Here is a 16,944-nt window from a genome sequence, read left to right as displayed (position 1 = left end):
TAAAGGGGCACGCTGATGGGCACATTATGTTAAAGGGGCACGCTGATGGGCACATTATGTTAAAGGGGCACGCTAATGGGCAAATATTATGATAAAGGGGCACGCTAATGGGCAAATATTATGTTAAAGGGGCACGCTGATGGGCAAATATTATGTTAATGGGGCACGCTGATGGGCAAATATTATGTTAATGGGACACGCTGATGGGCAAATATTATGCTGATGGGCAAATATTATGTTAATGGGACACGCTGATGGGCAAATATTATGTTAATGGGACACGCTGATGGGCAAATATTATGTTAATGGGACACGCTGATGGGCAAATATTATGTTAATGGGGCACGCTGATGGGCAAATATTATGTTAATGGGGCACGCTGATGGGCAAATATTATGTTAATGGGGCACGCTGATGGGCAAATATTATGTTAATGGGACACGCTGATGGGCAAATATTATGTTAATGGGACACGCTGATGGCCAAATATTATGTTAATGGGACACGCTGATGGGCAAATATTATGTTAATGGGACACGCTGATGGCCAAATATTATGTTAATGGGACACGCTGATGGGCAAATATTATGTTAATGGGACACGCTGATGGGCAAATATTATGTTAATGGGACACGCTGATGGGCAAATATTATGTTAATGGGACACGCTGATGGGCAAATATTATGTTAATGGGACACGCTGATGGAGACACCTGATGTATAGGGGCACTGTGATTAGGTTGCCTGATGTAAAGAGGCACTCTGATGCCACAGGATACTACCTGGGCCTCGCATAGAAGAACAAGGTTTTGCCTGTAACGCTTCTCTTTGAGGGCTGGACCCTAGGAACCAGGACTTTTTGGTCTTGATACATTACCTAAAGCTGTCCTGAGGGGTACTATACAGGTCCAAAGGAATGGAACCCCTATTAAAAGGGACTCGGCCTTTGAAGGTTTAACTACACTCCCCGTCGTGATGGGTGAAGTTTGGATTTGCTATTATAGCAGTATCCTGCGGCGAGGATAAGGTAAGGGGAGAAGCCTGGGAACTGTAAAAAGTCCACCTATGCTTTTTCTCCCATACCCTGTTTCCCCGAAAATAAGACCTAGTGTGATTGTTGGTGATGGCTGCAATATAAGCCCTACCCGACAAATAAGCCCTAGTTAAAGTCCTTGTAGGTCTTATTTCCAGGGTAGGGCTTATTTTCAGGGAAACAGGGTAGGGCTTATTTGGGCCGTAGGGCTTATATTGCAGCCATCACCGACAATTGCGCTAGGTCTTATTTTCGGGGAAACGGTATATGTGTGTAGCCCGTGTTTCCCTGGTGTATGCCGTCCGCACGCGCGGACTAGTGTTATTTTTTAAAACAAGGAGTAGGGCGGGTATTGCAGAGGGGCGTCGCTCACAGATAGGCGGCACTGTGTGCGAGACGTCACGTCCACGTGGAGCACACGGCGCATACACTAGGGTGGGAGACGCTTAATCAGGTTTTCACCTGAGGCTTAACACAGACGTTCTCAGTTCATATGCTGAAGACAGAAGTCTGTCACACTAAGGGACACAGGAGCGCTGGGCATGTAAAGGTGTGTAAGCAGGCATTTCCAGTACAGGAAATATTATGGTTACACAGCATCAAAGGCTGAGCCTTATGGTTACATTGTTTTTTGATAAAACTATTGTTCAGCAAATACCATAATTTTTTTCTTAAAGTGTCTCTGCTTTTGTGCTTAGCACTAAGACTTCCAGAGCTACCACAAAGGTACCAAGGATTCCACCCCTAGGCGCTGGGAACTCCAGTCATGCCTCCACACTCAGACTCTCTGGAGACAACTGACATGGCAAGGCAGGGTGAGTCATTGGAAGCAATTGGTGATGCAACTGCTTCTCACACTTCAGCCCCTGTATACGTGACTGAAGATGCATTTTCCTCTGCCTTGCAGGGCTTAGAAGGAAGATTAGTGGCTTTAATCGCATTCTCCATCCAAGAGGATAGGAAGTGTGCTAGATCCCCCTCCCCCACCTCAAACCCCTTTTTCCAAGAGAACAGTGGGCACAGGATGAGGCATATTACCCTCAGGTGATCACGGGGAAAAAACAAATTTTCCTTTGCGGAGGAAACAACAGTTGATGAACCTTATGCAACCTCGCAATCTGACAGATTGATGGTCCAAACTCTTAGAGATGGTACATTTTACTTTTTTATGCTACTCCTAACAGAGTCAGCTGAAAGTTCGGTCCCTTCCATGGGTTTTTAAAAAAAAAAAAAAAAAAACCTTTACAGCCTCTTTCATGCATTTCTAGAAGGGCTTATTTATGCTGAATGGGATCATCCGGATAAGCATTTTTTTCCCTCCCAAAGAGTTTCTCAGTTCTCCATCATGGAGGAAAAATTCACATAGGATGGAAAGTACAAGCAGTAGACACTGCGATTTCCAGCATCAATAAAGATGCACAAATGCTTAAGGATCCAACAGATCAGAAGTTGGAATTTTTTGTTAAAATCCTCCTACCAAAGGCGCTATGTTTTGCCATAGATGCCATAAAAGACTCCACCAAGCGCCCCGCCTTGCGCTTGTGCTAATACACTTGCGTAGGACCCTGTGGTTGAAAAGTTGGTCAGCCGAAGCATCTTGCAAAAAGGCTTCTGACTAGTTTCCCTTTTCATTAGAGAAGATTTGGTCAAATACATCCAAATGATTTCTAGTAGGAAAGGTACTCTTTTTAAACGGACTCCTTCCCTTACGCCAGGGGCAGCTGCCTCTAGGCAGTGGTGACGGCCTCCACCGTCAGACTCTAAGAGCAGAAAACATTCAGTCCTTGTATACATGTTTGAAAATGCATTCTTCCTCCACCCTGCAGGGCCTAGAAGGAAAATTAGCGACTTTAAGCGCATCTGCTATCCAAGGATAGGAAGCGTGTTAGATCCCCCTCCCTCACCTTTGATCCCTTATCAAGGGAACAGTGGGTAGAGGATGAAGGGTTACCCTCAGGTGATCAGGAAGAAAGGCAAACCCATTACTCCTCTGTGGAGGAGACAACTAGCATTGAACCTTTTTCAGCCTCGCAATTTGAGAAATTGCTGGTACAGATTTCTTACAGAGATGATTCGTGCCTCTTTCAAGCTACCTCTAGTAGAGTCAGCTGATCTGTTTTTTCCTAGGTTCCTTAAAACCTTCACTGCCTTTTTCATGCGTTTCCTGTACATGTACAGATCCACGCAGAAATTCAACAGATCCATTCTAGATCTAAAAGAATCTAAATCAGTTTCTGAAGATCCACACCTTTCTATGGAGTCGATCGGGTCAGTAGTTTCTAACCTACAAGGAGGAAAACTTCTGGCGCCTATTGGCATCAGGGATGCCTATCTGCATGTCCATATATTTCCCGCTCACCAAAGGTTTCTGCGGTTCGAAGTAGAACAGCAGCATTTCAGTTTATAGGCTTGCCCTTCGGGCCAGCTACAGCACCCCGAGTGTTCACAAAAGTGCTAGCCCCACCTCTAACCAGGTCAAGGGCACAGGGCTTAAACAGTCTTGGCATACCTAAACGATCTATTGCTAATAGACCAATCGGTGTTCGGAGTAAGGTGTACGCATTACAACCAGTTACCTGGAAAAGTCTGGGTTGAGTTCTCAACCTAGAGAAGTCTCCCTTAAAACCGCTAAAAAAGCTGGAGTATTTGGGTCTGATCATAGATACAGCCCAGAAAAAGGGTGTTCTTGCCCAGGCAAAAAAAAAAAACTTCATAAGAGAGTTGGTGCGGATGGTCAGATCGAAAGGAGATCCCTCCATTCGCCTTTGCATGAGGTTGTTAGAAAGGATGGTGACTTCATTTGAAGCAGTTCCCTATGCCCAGTTCCATTCAAGACTGTTGCAAAGCAGTATTCTATCTGCTAACAAGACGGTGTCCCAAAGCCTCAATTGGTGGTTACTAACCAGAATCTGCTGAAAGGAAAATCCTTCAGACCTGTTGTCTGGAAAATTGTAACGACAGATGCCAGCCTTTCAGGCTGGGGAGCAGTACTAAAGAAGACAACTGTCCAAGGACAGTGGTCAAGAAACGGAAGAGCCTTGCTCATCAACATCCTAGAGATTCGGACAGTACGTCTGGCTTTAAAGACCTGGACTTCCAGGTTAAGGGATTGTCCTGTCAGGATCCAATCCATCAATGCCACGGCTGTGGGCTATATCAAAAGCCAAGGGGGCACCAAGAGTCTCTCAGCGCAGAGAGAGGTGAACCATATTCTAACTTGGGCAGAAAGAAATATTCTGTGCCTATCAGCAGTCTTCATTCCAGGAATAGAGAATTGGCAGGCGAACTACTTAAGTCGCCAGCAGTTCCCAGGGGAATAGTTTCTTCACCCCAGCATATACTCAGACTGTTTGTCAAAGATGGGGGACTCCGGACGTAGATCTTCTAGCGTCCAGTTCAACATAAAGTTAGTCAACTTTGTGTTCACAATAAAGGATCCATTCACATGCAGAACAGATGCGTTGGTGATACCGTGGGATTAGCTTTCACTGATCTATGCATTTCCCCCTATTCAATTGCTCCCTCGATGACTTTGCAGGATCAAGCTGGAAAGAAAACCTGTAATTCTGGCAGCACCAGCATGGCCCAGAAGAGCATGGTATGCAGAAATCGTAAAGATGGCAGTGGAGGATCCATGGTCCCTTCCACTAAGGCCAGACCTGCTCTCATAGGGGCCGATATTCCATCCTACCTTACGAACGCCAAGTTTAACGGCCTGGCTATTGAAACACGCATTCTGAGGAAACGTGGGCTTTCCGGGTCAGTTACCTCTACTTTGATTAATACAAGGAAACCAACTTCCAGAACTATACATTATAGAGTCTGGAAGGCTTATGTTTTCCGGTGTGAATCCAAGGGTTGAGGACAGAGTGGTTAGCCCTCGTCCAGGCTTTTGCCAAAAGTGGTTTCAGGTTTTCACCTGAATCAAGATATTGTCCTGCCATCGTTTTTTCCAAAACCATGTTACACGGAAGAAGTCACTGCATTGTTTTGATGTGATGAGAGCAGTGAGAATCTATTTAAAGACAACTGCTCATATTCTTAAGATTGATGTCTTATCTATTCTGCCCTAGCGTCCTAAGAAGGGACAGGCAAAATCCACTGTCGCTAAGTGGATTCAGCAAGTTATAATTCAAACTTATTATTAAGGGGTAAGATCCCCGTTTTCAAGTTAAGGGGCACTCTACCAGGGCGGTTAGTGCTTCTTGGGCAGTGCGTCACCAGGCCCCCATGGCTCAGACCTGGCTCAGATCTGTAAGGCCGCAACTTGGTCTTCAGTGCATACGTTCACAAAAATGTTATCAGGTGGATGTAAGGAGGTATGAGGATATCACCTTTGGGCGCAGTATGCTGCAGGCAGCAGTAAAAGTCCTCAAGTCTGGGGGTACCTTGCGGGTTGTCTCTCCCTCCCCTTAAGTAGCATTGCTATGGGACCTCCCATTAAGTAATTACGGCTCTGTGTCCCATGATGTACGATAAAGAAAATAGGATTTTTATTACAGCTTACCTGTAAAATCCTTTTCTTGGAGTACATCATGGGACACAGAGGTCCCTCCCCTCTTTTGGGATTTAAGTAGATTTCTTTGCTACAAAATCTGATGTGCTCCTGGAAGTAGGAGGTGTTATATAGGGAGTGAACTACCTTGATTCCTTGATTGGGTATACCAGTGTCAACACCTGAAGGTGGCCCATAACCCATTAAGTAATTACTTAAGGCTCTGTGTCCCATGATGTACTCCAAGAAAAGGATTTTACAGGTAAGCTGTAATAAAAATCCTATTATTTTTTGCTACTGACGTGCTTGTAAGACCCTGCAGTTCCAGCCTCCAAAACGCAAAGTTAATCATTTGCCAAACTACCTGTTGATATTTTCTGCTGGAACACGGTCTTTGGAACACAGTCGGCATGTGTGTTACCACAGTTCCCCTACACAGTACACCCTGAACCCCTGCAATCCATGTCCATTCTGTGAGCACCCCACAGGGGAAGAACCTCATCTGGCAATAGAAAATTGCAGGTGCTTGAAAAACGGGGTACAGGCAGCAGAGTCTACAGCAGGCCCTGAGAAAACTCTTAATAGTTAAAGCAGGGTTCCAGTCATTTGTTTATTAAAAGTCAGCAGCTACAAAAACTGTAGCTGCTGTCTTTTAATAAACCCATACTTGTATGTCCCAAGGTCCAGTGGTACACTCACCCCAGCAGTTTTCTTCCTCTTTCCTGCCTCGGCGGCACCAGCGTCTCTACCTTGGGCACCCAGCTGTGACGGCTTGCGACTTCACAGCCGGGTGCCCACTGCGCATGCTCTGCACTCTTAGCTTGGTCCCAAAGTCTTCTAGGACCTGTCCTGTGTCCCAGAAGACTTTGGGAGAGAGGGGGAAAGAGAACTTCCACTTCCGATCGCCTGTCAAAATTGGGTTCCCGCTCCCCCTCTCCCCCCCAAAAGCTCTGTTTCACCATAAGGAGCTGGGGAGGAGACCTTAAAGCGGAAGTTCCACTTTAACTTGTTCCAAAACCCTTTCCTATCCTTGAGCAGGCAAACTGGACCTTTGTACTACAATTTCACCCCCCACCCCCCAACAACTTTGAAGCCTTGTGTTCTATGGAAACTTAATATATCAAATGATGGGCTGTCCAAGCTGTGGGGCCTGGCCATTCTTGACTGAAGAACCAATCTATCATTTCCATTAAAGGTGCCGCCTCCTCTCAAGATTTGTTAGATAGGCACCTGCAGACTCTTCTTAGAGCATACTTTGCGCTTTCAGGCCCTACCCTTCAGACAGCCATAGCTGTGTTTCCTAGTAACAAAACTATGGCTAAATGGAATGGAAAACTCCATACAGAACTTTCTCCTACTATAAATGATTCTCCTCTATCCTTAAAATTGCAGCTCTTGCCCTCGGGCCCTACTATTCAGTGTAGACGCCAAGGAGAAAATTATCCATCAGATGTCTATAATGTCTTTACTTTCTGTGCATATGTGCAGAATTAAATGGCTCAAAGTCTGGGGAACGGATCTGGTACAGGAAAAGATGCTTTTTGCACATGCCTTTCTATGGCGAGCTTCTCTATGGTAATGCCCTCGATGAATTCCTTGAGACGGATACTAATGGGAGGGAGTTCATACCCCATTATCCTTAATTGGAATTACCTCTTGAATAGTTTGCCCCCCTCAGGCACAATCGGCTACTGTGGGTCCTTTCGATAGTAGCAAACCTTGTTCCTTAAACTCACCAGAGCTACCAAAAAGCTTTCCTTACCTTAAAATGATAGCCCCCTGCAAACCTTTTTTTACTTAATACGCACACCCTGTACGTAGCGCACCCATGACTGCTGAGCTCTGTACGTAGCGCACCTCCAATACAATCGCCCCTTTAAGGGCAATCATACTGCTGCTGCTGTTCATCCAGATCTCCCTTCTGAACTAGAAGCAACTAATCCGACTTCCCTTTCTTAGCCCTTGATCTTTGACCCCTTTCACACTGGGGCGGTTTGCAGGTGCTATTGCGCTAATAATATCGCCTGCAAACCGACCCAAAACAGCCGCTGCTGGGGCTTTCACACTGGAGCGGTGCGCTAGCAGGACGGGCAAAAAAGGCCTACTAGCAGCATCTTCGGAGCGGTGTATACACCGCTCCTGCCAATTGAAATCAATGGGACAGCGCGGCTATACGGCCGGCAAAGCGCCTCCGCAGAGGCGCTTTGCGGTGGTTTTTAACCCTTCCTTGGCCGCTAGTGGGGGGTAAACCCCCGCCCCGCTAGAGGCCGAACACCGACGGTAAAGCGCCGCTAACAATAGCGGCGCTTTACCGCCGCTGCCCCAGTGTGAAAGGGGCCTTTGTGTCAGACAATTTGTTACTACCTTGCATTGCACAGGTTACCATCCAAGGGATCCCAATTATTTAGTAGTGGTGGTGATTTTTAATATTTCACCATATTGTTATCTGCTTGGTTCAGCTTACTCCACACCACTTCATACCCTGTGGGTCCCATTAAGTCTTATATTTTCTCTGCCTATCTCTTTAGCGCTTGCACTGTAAGAGCATGTTTTGCTGATGATGGATTCTTTCTGGTTTCCTGTGGGGACTCCTGCAAGCCTTTGTAGCCGAGCCAAACCCTACCCTTAAGCCCCCCCGTACACACGATCTGAAAATTGGACAGATCGTCCATTTATTTTTGCATACTAGTCGCATAAGAAACATGAAGAGTTTACTAAAGTTATGAGAATTCTCGTATCACAGAATAAAAAGTCGGATGTGATGTAATGTGTTGTAGTGTATCTATATTGTATTTTCGGAAGACAACTGTACTGATTAAACTAAAATCATACGATCTCGTATCAAACAAGAATCATTTTCGTGCTTGTCTGATCGGATAATATCGGATGGACTATCGTGAAAGGCTTTCGAAAGCTCTGTACTAATGATCTGATTATCGTATGATCGCCTCGAAAGCTGTATTTTTCGTACGATTTTCTGATTGTTTGTACGGGCCTTTAGAAATATTTTCTCCTTCTGTTGGGTCCTCCTAGACATGGATCTCCTGCCTTTATTCTCTCCAGCAACAGTACTACTTCTCTTTTCTTCCACTTGAAAACAAGGGTAGAATGGAAGCCTAATCTCCCCTTGCTTCCCTGCAAATTCTTTGACTTGGGATCTTCTATTTCTCTCTAGTTTCTACTGCATAAAATTGCCTGTCCTTTTTGACCCCCTTCCCCCAATGGTTTAGGAGTCAGGCTTATGGCTGCATGCCATGCCTCCTATTCTCTTCTGTATATGGAGGTCGCTTCTGGGGCTTCCTCCCTCTGTTTCCAACCGGCTAGGTGGTTATTTTTTTTTATCCACTTTTTAGGGGGCCCCCTATCTCGGCTTAAGCCCATCCTCCCATTGAGGAAGGGTTGTGGGGCCCCTGTTTATGCTTCTCCTTGAGCTCAGCCTCTATTGGTTCACCTTCCTTCACACTGTAGTTATTAGACAGTTGTTAAACCTCTATTATAGCTTGCTCCAGCAGCAAGACATTTCCATTATTGACAGTTTGGGTCTACTGACCCTGGTTGTTTTCTTTTTGTTTTTTCCTGTGGGTCCTCTTGCAACTGGTAGCCTCCCTGGCAGTATAATTATATCAGATTTTTGCATCTCAAAGCGTTACAATTATTTTGCATAGAAATTTGGCATTTTATATTGTAGACCTGTAATTCTTAGCAATAACACACTTATATCTGTCCAAACAAGAGTCTAGTAGATATCCCGGGTATGATAAAGTTTGAAACACAAAATCATAAATTATAATATGATAAATATAAATAATTATAAAAAATAATATAATACTAATAAAATTAATTTCCCCTCGATTCACTATCGCTCAATTCTGCAAGTGTTCTAATTTACTATCGCTGTGTTCTAGCTGGTCTAAAACCACTTTTGACATAAAGGGACACTTTTTGGTTGCTATGGACAATCTCCAGTTTCCAAGGAGAAAGAACAGTATATATAATATAAAACTGCATGCAGGGCACTGGACAAACCACTAGGGACAAAAGGGAGGTGAAATTATTTCATACAGTACTGTAATCTGTAAGATTACAGTGTACTGTATGTGTTATGATTTTTTAATTTGCTGCCGGGCTCCATCCCCCGCGTGTTGAGACGCTCGCAGGGAATGGAGCCCGACACACAGAGGCTTTGGGCGGAGGACAAAGCCCGCAGACAGTGGGGGGGACATCGCAGGATCCTGGGGACAAGGTAAGTATACCACACCAGGATCCTGCAATGCAATCCCGAGTGTTTGGGGTTACCGCTAATGGTACTGCAATTTTTTTTTTTTAAATCAGATCTTTTTTTTATTAAAAATAAGATTCCATTGAATACAATAAATCAAATTGTTACATTTCAGCACATAGTTTAAATTCAATGTCATAGTACATGGGAACAACCAATATTAATGTTACATGGCCAAATACATCATGACATTCCTTATAATGCACTTATCAATCGTTATCTCTGAGTTTAATGGTACTGCAATTTAACCCCGAGCCACACTCGGGAAAACCGCCAGGGAGGTTAGGCTAATTTGTTGCCCACCCTTAGAATATTGCTTGGAGATGCCCATATTCCATGTGCCACATACTGTATGATGAAGTTAAAAGGTATTTTGACGTGCCTGTAAATTCCATATCTTGTGTACAGGACACCGGTCCCTCCCTTTACTGGTCTATGATCTTCTTTATTGCTTACTAAAAAAGCTGGAGTTTAATGGAGGTTATATGGATGCATATACATGAGTGGCAAATACACTCTCTAGTCTATGAATCGATTCTTGTGTTCTATACTGTACTCCAAGATATGGAATTTAAAGCTAAGGAAAAAAGTTGACTCCATCTTAATGTTTTCAACTCTGAAAAAGATATTATGTTGTACAACAATGTGTTTATTTTATAGGATTATAGAGACATTATAGACACGCCTATGGATTTTGGAACAGTTAAAGAAAAACTTGAGGCTGGGATTTACAAATCTCCTATGGATTTGTACAAGGACGTGAGGCTTATTTTCAGTAATTCAAAGGCTTATACACCAAGCAAAAGATCAAAGGTACACTAGCTTTTGTTTTTCAGAACATTGTAAGGCAAATGTGTTGCACTGATTTATGAATGAAAATTCTTGTATAGTTTGTGTAGAGAATTTAGTATTATTCTGTGTTTAACAGAAGAAACTTTGTTAATTGATCAGATCATTAAAGTAGTTCTTCAGCATTTTGGATTTAAAATTAAGTCAGCAGCTACAAATACTCTAGCTGTTAACTTTTTAATAAAAGGACAACTGTCCAGGGGTCCAGCGCTGTGCTCACCTGAACCACTTCTTCACCAGTCTCCGGGGTCCATGGCGGCAGCATGTTTACTATAGACAACCTACTGTGATTCCTTGCAGATTCACAGCCAGCTGCCTACTGGGAATGCGTGAGCCGCGCTGCACTTTGTGAGTGGTACTTCAGCCTTCTGGGACCTGTGACATGACCAAGAAAGCCAGGTGGTACAGTACCTGTTTCCCCTTCTCTCCCACCCAACACGTGCCAGTAATGGTGGGGGAGGGGGTTAGGGCATAATGCGTAACTTCCCCCTTAGTGTGAAGTTCTGGTTTAAGGTCTGATGCACACCAGAGTCAGCTCTTCAGTGAGGAAGATGATGCAAGAGTCCATATTATACTAGGCTATCACCTGTTTGTTTTTTCTGTGAGTATAACACGCAACAGTTGAAGTTTTAAGATAGGTAGTGTATGAACTGTTCATTTAGAAATCAGTGCTGCCTTATGGGCAGTTTTCAAGTAGTGAGTATATACTTGCATAATGACCGTGTCAAAAAACTTGCCATTCATTAAATAAGCATGCCATGCTTACTAATCTGAAGAGTTATATGTCAAAATTCTGAATACAAACTGTGCCATAAACGAAAATTGTAGCATCTTGCATACACATGTAATAAATATACATAAATACATACAGTAATGTATTGCATGGTAAACTTTGAGATTTGAGGTTGCTTTTTTTTAAATTTATAATACTTTTTGATTATCCTTTAACCACTTTAGCTCCAGAAGATTTACTCCCCCCCCCCCACCCCCCCCCATATTCATGACCAGGCCATTTTTTTTGCTATACGGCACTGTTACTTTAACTGACAATTGCACAGTCGTGCATCACTGTACCCAAATAAAATTGTTCTTCTTTTGTTTTCCCACAAATAGAGCTTCTTTTTTTTTTTACTTTCTCCTATAAAACACGAAAAATGTAAAAAAAATCTAATTTCTTTCTCAAACATCACGGGACACAGAGCCTCAGTAATTACTGATGGGTTATATAGGTATCACTGGTGATTGGACACACCCTACCAGAAAGTTCAACCCCCTATATAATCCCTCCCCCTTGCAGGGATACCTCAGTTTTTACGCCAGTGTCTTAGGTGATGGACATGTAAAGATGTCCTGTGCTGAGCTCCAAAGGGATTATCCTATACTGGGGCAGGCCAAGCAAACCGGATCCATTCCAAAGTGTCTTTTCTAGGCCAAATTGGATGGTACCCGGGCCTTGTGTCCAAAGAAACAAGGTTTTACCTGTAACGCTTCTCTTTTTAGAGAGCTGGACCCCGCATATTAGAAAATGTTTTTTATAGCCTAATTTCTGTCCGGGTTCTTTACAGGGCCAGAACTGTGGATCCCCCTATTCGTAGGGGGCCCCAGTCTGACGTTTTTTTCAAACTGAGCCCACCGTGAGAGGTGAAGATTGGGTCTGTGTACAGAACCCTGCGGCTGGATAAGGTAAGCGGAGATTCCACAGAATTTTTAATTCTAGTAGGTTTTCTCCTTTAAGGTAAATGCATGCTATGCCTATTGTGACCACCGGGGGCTGCCAAGAGCACATACCTTCACATGCTGATGTCTGTCTCAGTGTTTCCACGCCGCACAAGCTCCTCCGGCCGGCTCCAGGTAGGATGGGATGGGGGGCTCTCCTCAGGGATATCTCCCCCCAGACTAAGGGGAGGCCGCAGGCGATCTGTAAAGCGGTTAGACGCCGCATTTTCACTGCCGTCGCGGCCACCGCCATTACTTGGGCAGGCCCATCATTACCAGCCTCTATCCTTCCTCCCCCTCCCCCCCCCCCCAGCCTCCATGTTGGTTCAGAAGGGTCGGCTAGTGTGAGAAGCGCTCTTTTTTTCAAAAAACGAAGGGGGGGCGCAGTAGAGGGGGGGTGGTGTGTCAGCACAGCGTGCTCAGACGCCCACAGGACCGGTGCAGGCTATTAAAGGCACTAATTACAGGTGCACTAAGCCTTCTGGAGGGACACAGAGCTGACGGTCACATGTAAGGTGGGACACAGGCATTCTTCTAGGCAGCATTTACTAAAGTAACACCAGACTGGGTATTGGGTAGCAAGGCTTTTAGCCAGACTACATCACTCAGCAGTCAGTGTTCATTTTTTGATACCTCCACCTTGTTGCTTTGCACTATGGGTAGAAGAGGTTCAAGCACCCTAAGAACCAGAGACTCTAGAGGATCTCCATCAGGTTCTGAGGGCCCCCTGTCTGCAGCATCCTCCCCTCCGAGGGGCCAGGGACGGCTAGCCAGGGAGAGCCGTTGGGGTCAGGAACTACACCTGCTTCTGGCACTTCAGCCCCTGTATACATTACACAGGAGGTTTTTTTTCCTAAACCATTAGTGGTTTAGAGGAAAGATTAATGGCCGTGATTACATGTTCACTCGGTGGAAGAAAACACACTAGGCCTTCCTCTGTTCCCCAAGACCCTCCGGAAGAGGAGCTCTGGGATAAAGGAGAGGAATCCCTTTCAGAGGATCGGGATGGGACGGATGATTCCTCTTCGGAGGAATCAGGTGGAGAGGGACCCTCTGCGACTTCCCAAGAGGAGAAAGTCTTAGTGCAGATCCTTACGGGATTGGTCCGCTCCACATTTAAGTTGCCCATATCTGAATCAGTTAAGGAACCCTCTTCTTCTTTAGGGTCACTGAAACCTCCTCAAGCAACACAGGCTTTTCCTGTTCATAATTTACTTGAAAAGCTCCTTTATGCTGAGTGGGATCACCCAGATAAACGTTTTTTTTTCCACCGAAAACGTTTTCTACACTTTATCCTATGGAAGAAAAGTTTAATAAAATGTGGGGAATACTGGCCATTGATGCCGCCATTTCCTCCGTATATATTAGTCTGACTTGTCCTGTAGACAATGCTCAGATGCTCAGGGATCCTGTAGATAAAAAGATGGAATCCCTATTAAAGGATGTTTTCTACTTAGCAGGTTCAGTGGCTCAACCTGCAGTAGCAGCGATTGGAGTCTGTCAATACCTAAGAGACCATGTTAAGCAGGTCATCAAGGTTTTACCTGAACAGCAGGCCCAGGGTTTGGCTAACCTTCCAGCGGCCTTATGTTATGTGGTTGACGCCATCAGAGATTCTATCATGCAAACCTCTCGTCTATCGTTGGGGTTAGTGCATATACCTAGAATCCTATGGTTGAAAAATTGGTCAGCCGAAGCACCGTGTAAGAAGCTCCTGGCTGGGTTTCCATTTCGTGGTGAAAGGTTATTTGGAGAAGACTTGGATAACTATATCAAGAGAATCTCTTGTGGGAAAAGCACTCTCTTACCGGTTAAGAAGAAGAGTAAGCGTCCCTCTTTCAAACGGACTCTTTCCCCAGGGCCGGGGGCTTCTGCCTCCAGGCTTTCTCGACGGCCTCCTCCATCTGGGTCCAGAGACAAGAGTCAACCCCAGGGACAAAAGAAGTCCTGGGGGAAGAAGCCTGCGAGGCAAAACACTAAGACCTCTGCATGAGGGGGTGCCCCCGCTCGCTCCAGTTGGGGGAAGACTGTGACAGTTCTCAGGGCTCTGGCAGGAGGATTTCCAGGACAGATGGGTAATCTCCACGGTAACCTTAGGGTACAAGCTGGAGTTTCAGGAATTTCTCTCTCCTCGTTTCCTTAGGTCAAGTGTCCCCAGAGATCCAGAGAAAAAGCAGTCGCTCCTTCTAGCGTTAGAGCAACTTTTGTCGCAGGAGGTCATTATGGTAGTTCCCACAAAGGATCAAGGATTGGGTTTCTATTCCAACCTTTTTACGATCCAAAAACCAAATGGGGATGTCAGGCCCATTCTGGATTTAAGGGATCTGAACCGATTCCTAAGGATTCAATCCTTCCGCATGGAATCAATTCGGACAGTAGTCTCCACCCTGCAGGGAGGAGAATTTCTGGCATCAATAGACATCAGAGATGCATATCTGCATGTGCCCATTTTTCCTGCTCATCAGAAGTTTCTGCGCTTCAAGATAGGAGGGCACCATTTCCAGTTTGTGGCTCTGCCTTTTGATATAGCCACTGCACCTCGAGTGTTCACAAAGGTCTTGGCTCCTCCTCTGGCCAGATTAAGGGCTCAGGGTATAACTGTCATAGCATACCTAGACGACCTGCTCTTGATAGACCGGTCGATAGCCTCCTTGAACGCAAACTTGAGGACCACAGTCAGGTATCTGGAACACCTGGGTTGGATCCTCAACCTAGAAAAGTCTTTCCTAAAACCAGTAAGAAGACTGGAGTATTTAGGTCTGATCATAGATACAAAGCCAGGAGAAAGTATTTCTACCTCAGGCAAAGATCACTGCTTTAAGGGAGCTGAGTCTGGCAGTCAGGACCAAGAAGAGTCCTTCTGTCCGCCTTTTGTATGAGGCTATTAGGGAAGATGGTGTCTTCATTCGAAGCAGTTCCCTATGCTCAGTTTCATTCAAGAATGCTGCAACACAGTATTCTGTCGGCCAGGAACAAGAAGGTTCAGGCATTAGACCTTCCGATGCACCTGTCTCAGGCGGTGCGTCACAGCCTCAATTGGTGGCTAATACCCGAAAACCTGCAGAAAGGGAAATCCTTTCTACCGGTTACCTGGACGGTGGTAACAGATGCCAGTCTGTCGGGTTGGGGAGCAGTTCTGGAACAGTCTGCGGTTCAAGGGGTATGGTCCAAGACGACCTTACCCATCAACATTCTGGAGATCCGGGCGATATATCTAGCCCTAAAGGCTTGGACTATCAGGCTACAGGGTTGCCCGGTCAGGATCCAGTCCGACAATGCCACAGCAGTGGCTTATGTCAATCATCAGGGAGGCACCAGGAGCTGAGCGGCTCAAAAAGAGGTGAACCAGATCTTAGTCTGGGCAGAGAAGCATGTGCCATGTATATCGGCAGTCTTCATTCTGGGGATAGAGAATTGGCAGGCGGACTATTTAAGTCACCAGCAGTTACTTCCAGGGGAATGGTCTCTGCATCCCGACGTCTTTTGGGCCATATGCCAAAGATGGGGGGGTTCCAGATGTAGATCTCTTTGCATCCCGATTCAACAAAAAGATAGATTTGTGGCAAGGACAAAAGATCCTCTTGCATGCAGGATGGATGCGTTGGTGACTCCGTGGCATCGGTTCTCACTGATTTATGCATTCCCGCCTATTCTGCTACTGCCACGACTCCTTCGCAGGATCAGGCACGAAAGGAAGTCTGTACTTCTGGTGGCCCCTGCTTGGCCCAGAAGGACTTGGTATGCGGAAATATTAAGGATGACGGTGGGTTCCCCGTGGACCCTACCGGTACGCCCAGACCTGTTATCTCAAGGTCCAGTGTTCCATTCTGCCTTACAAACGGTAAATTTGATGGTTTGGCTATTGAAACCCACGTTCTGAGGAGTCGTGGGCTTTCAGGCCCTGTGATATCTACCTTGATCAATGCAAGGGAAGCAAGCTTCCAGAATGATTTATCATAGAGTCTGGAAAGCTTATATTCTGGTGTGAATCCAGGGTTTGGCATCCCAGAAAATATGTGATCGGTAGAATTCTTGATTTTCTGCAATTGGGATTAGAGATGAAGCTGGCCTTGAGTACCATCAAGGGCCAAGTCTCGGCCTTATCAGCATTATTTCAACGGCCACTTGCTTCACATTCTTTGGTCCGAAACTTTATGCAGGGGATGACGCGTCTTAATCCTCCGGTTAAGACGCCCCTAAACCCCTGGGACTTGAACTTGGTTCTGTCTGTGTTACAGAAACAGCCTTTTGAACCAGAACGTCAGATTCCTTTGGTCTTGCTGACAAGGAAGTTAATTTTTCTGGTAGCCATCTCTTCTGCTAGAAGAGTATCAGAATTACCAGCTCTTTCCTGTAAAGAGCCTTATTTGATTGTACACAAGGATAGAGTGGTACTGCGCCCTCATCCTAGTTTTTTACTGAGAGTGGTTTCAGATTTTTCATCTAAACCAAGACATTGTTCTGCCTTCCTTTTTTCCAGATCCCTGTTCTCCGGAAGAAAGATCACTACATTCTTTGGATGTAGTAAGAGCAGTCAGGGCCTGTCTGGAAGCGACTGCTCAGATTCGCAAAA

The 16,944-nt window shown here is 45.3% G+C and overlaps 1 protein-coding gene across 4 annotated transcripts in view; it reads left to right on the top strand.

Moving 5' to 3' along the window:
• The window catches only part of PHIP (PHIP subunit of CUL4-Ring ligase complex), a 262,408-nt gene that overhangs the window by 211,234 nt on the left and 34,230 nt on the right, over positions 1-16,944 (top strand). For all 4 annotated transcript variants that reach the window (XM_073626842.1, XM_073626841.1, XM_073626840.1 and 1 more), the window contains one exon: positions 10,467-10,619. In XM_073626842.1, coding sequence (XP_073482943.1) covers positions 10,467-10,619 — 153 coding nt within the window. The remainder of the gene's footprint in view (positions 1-10,466; positions 10,620-16,944) is intronic.

This window comes from Aquarana catesbeiana, linkage group LG04 (genome assembly GCF_042186555.1).
Source record: "Aquarana catesbeiana isolate 2022-GZ linkage group LG04, ASM4218655v1, whole genome shotgun sequence".
Classification (NCBI taxonomy): Eukaryota; Metazoa; Chordata; class Amphibia; order Anura; family Ranidae; genus Aquarana; species Aquarana catesbeiana.
The sequence above is the reverse complement of the archived record's forward strand: the minus strand, read 5'-3'. Positions and strand labels throughout refer to the sequence as shown.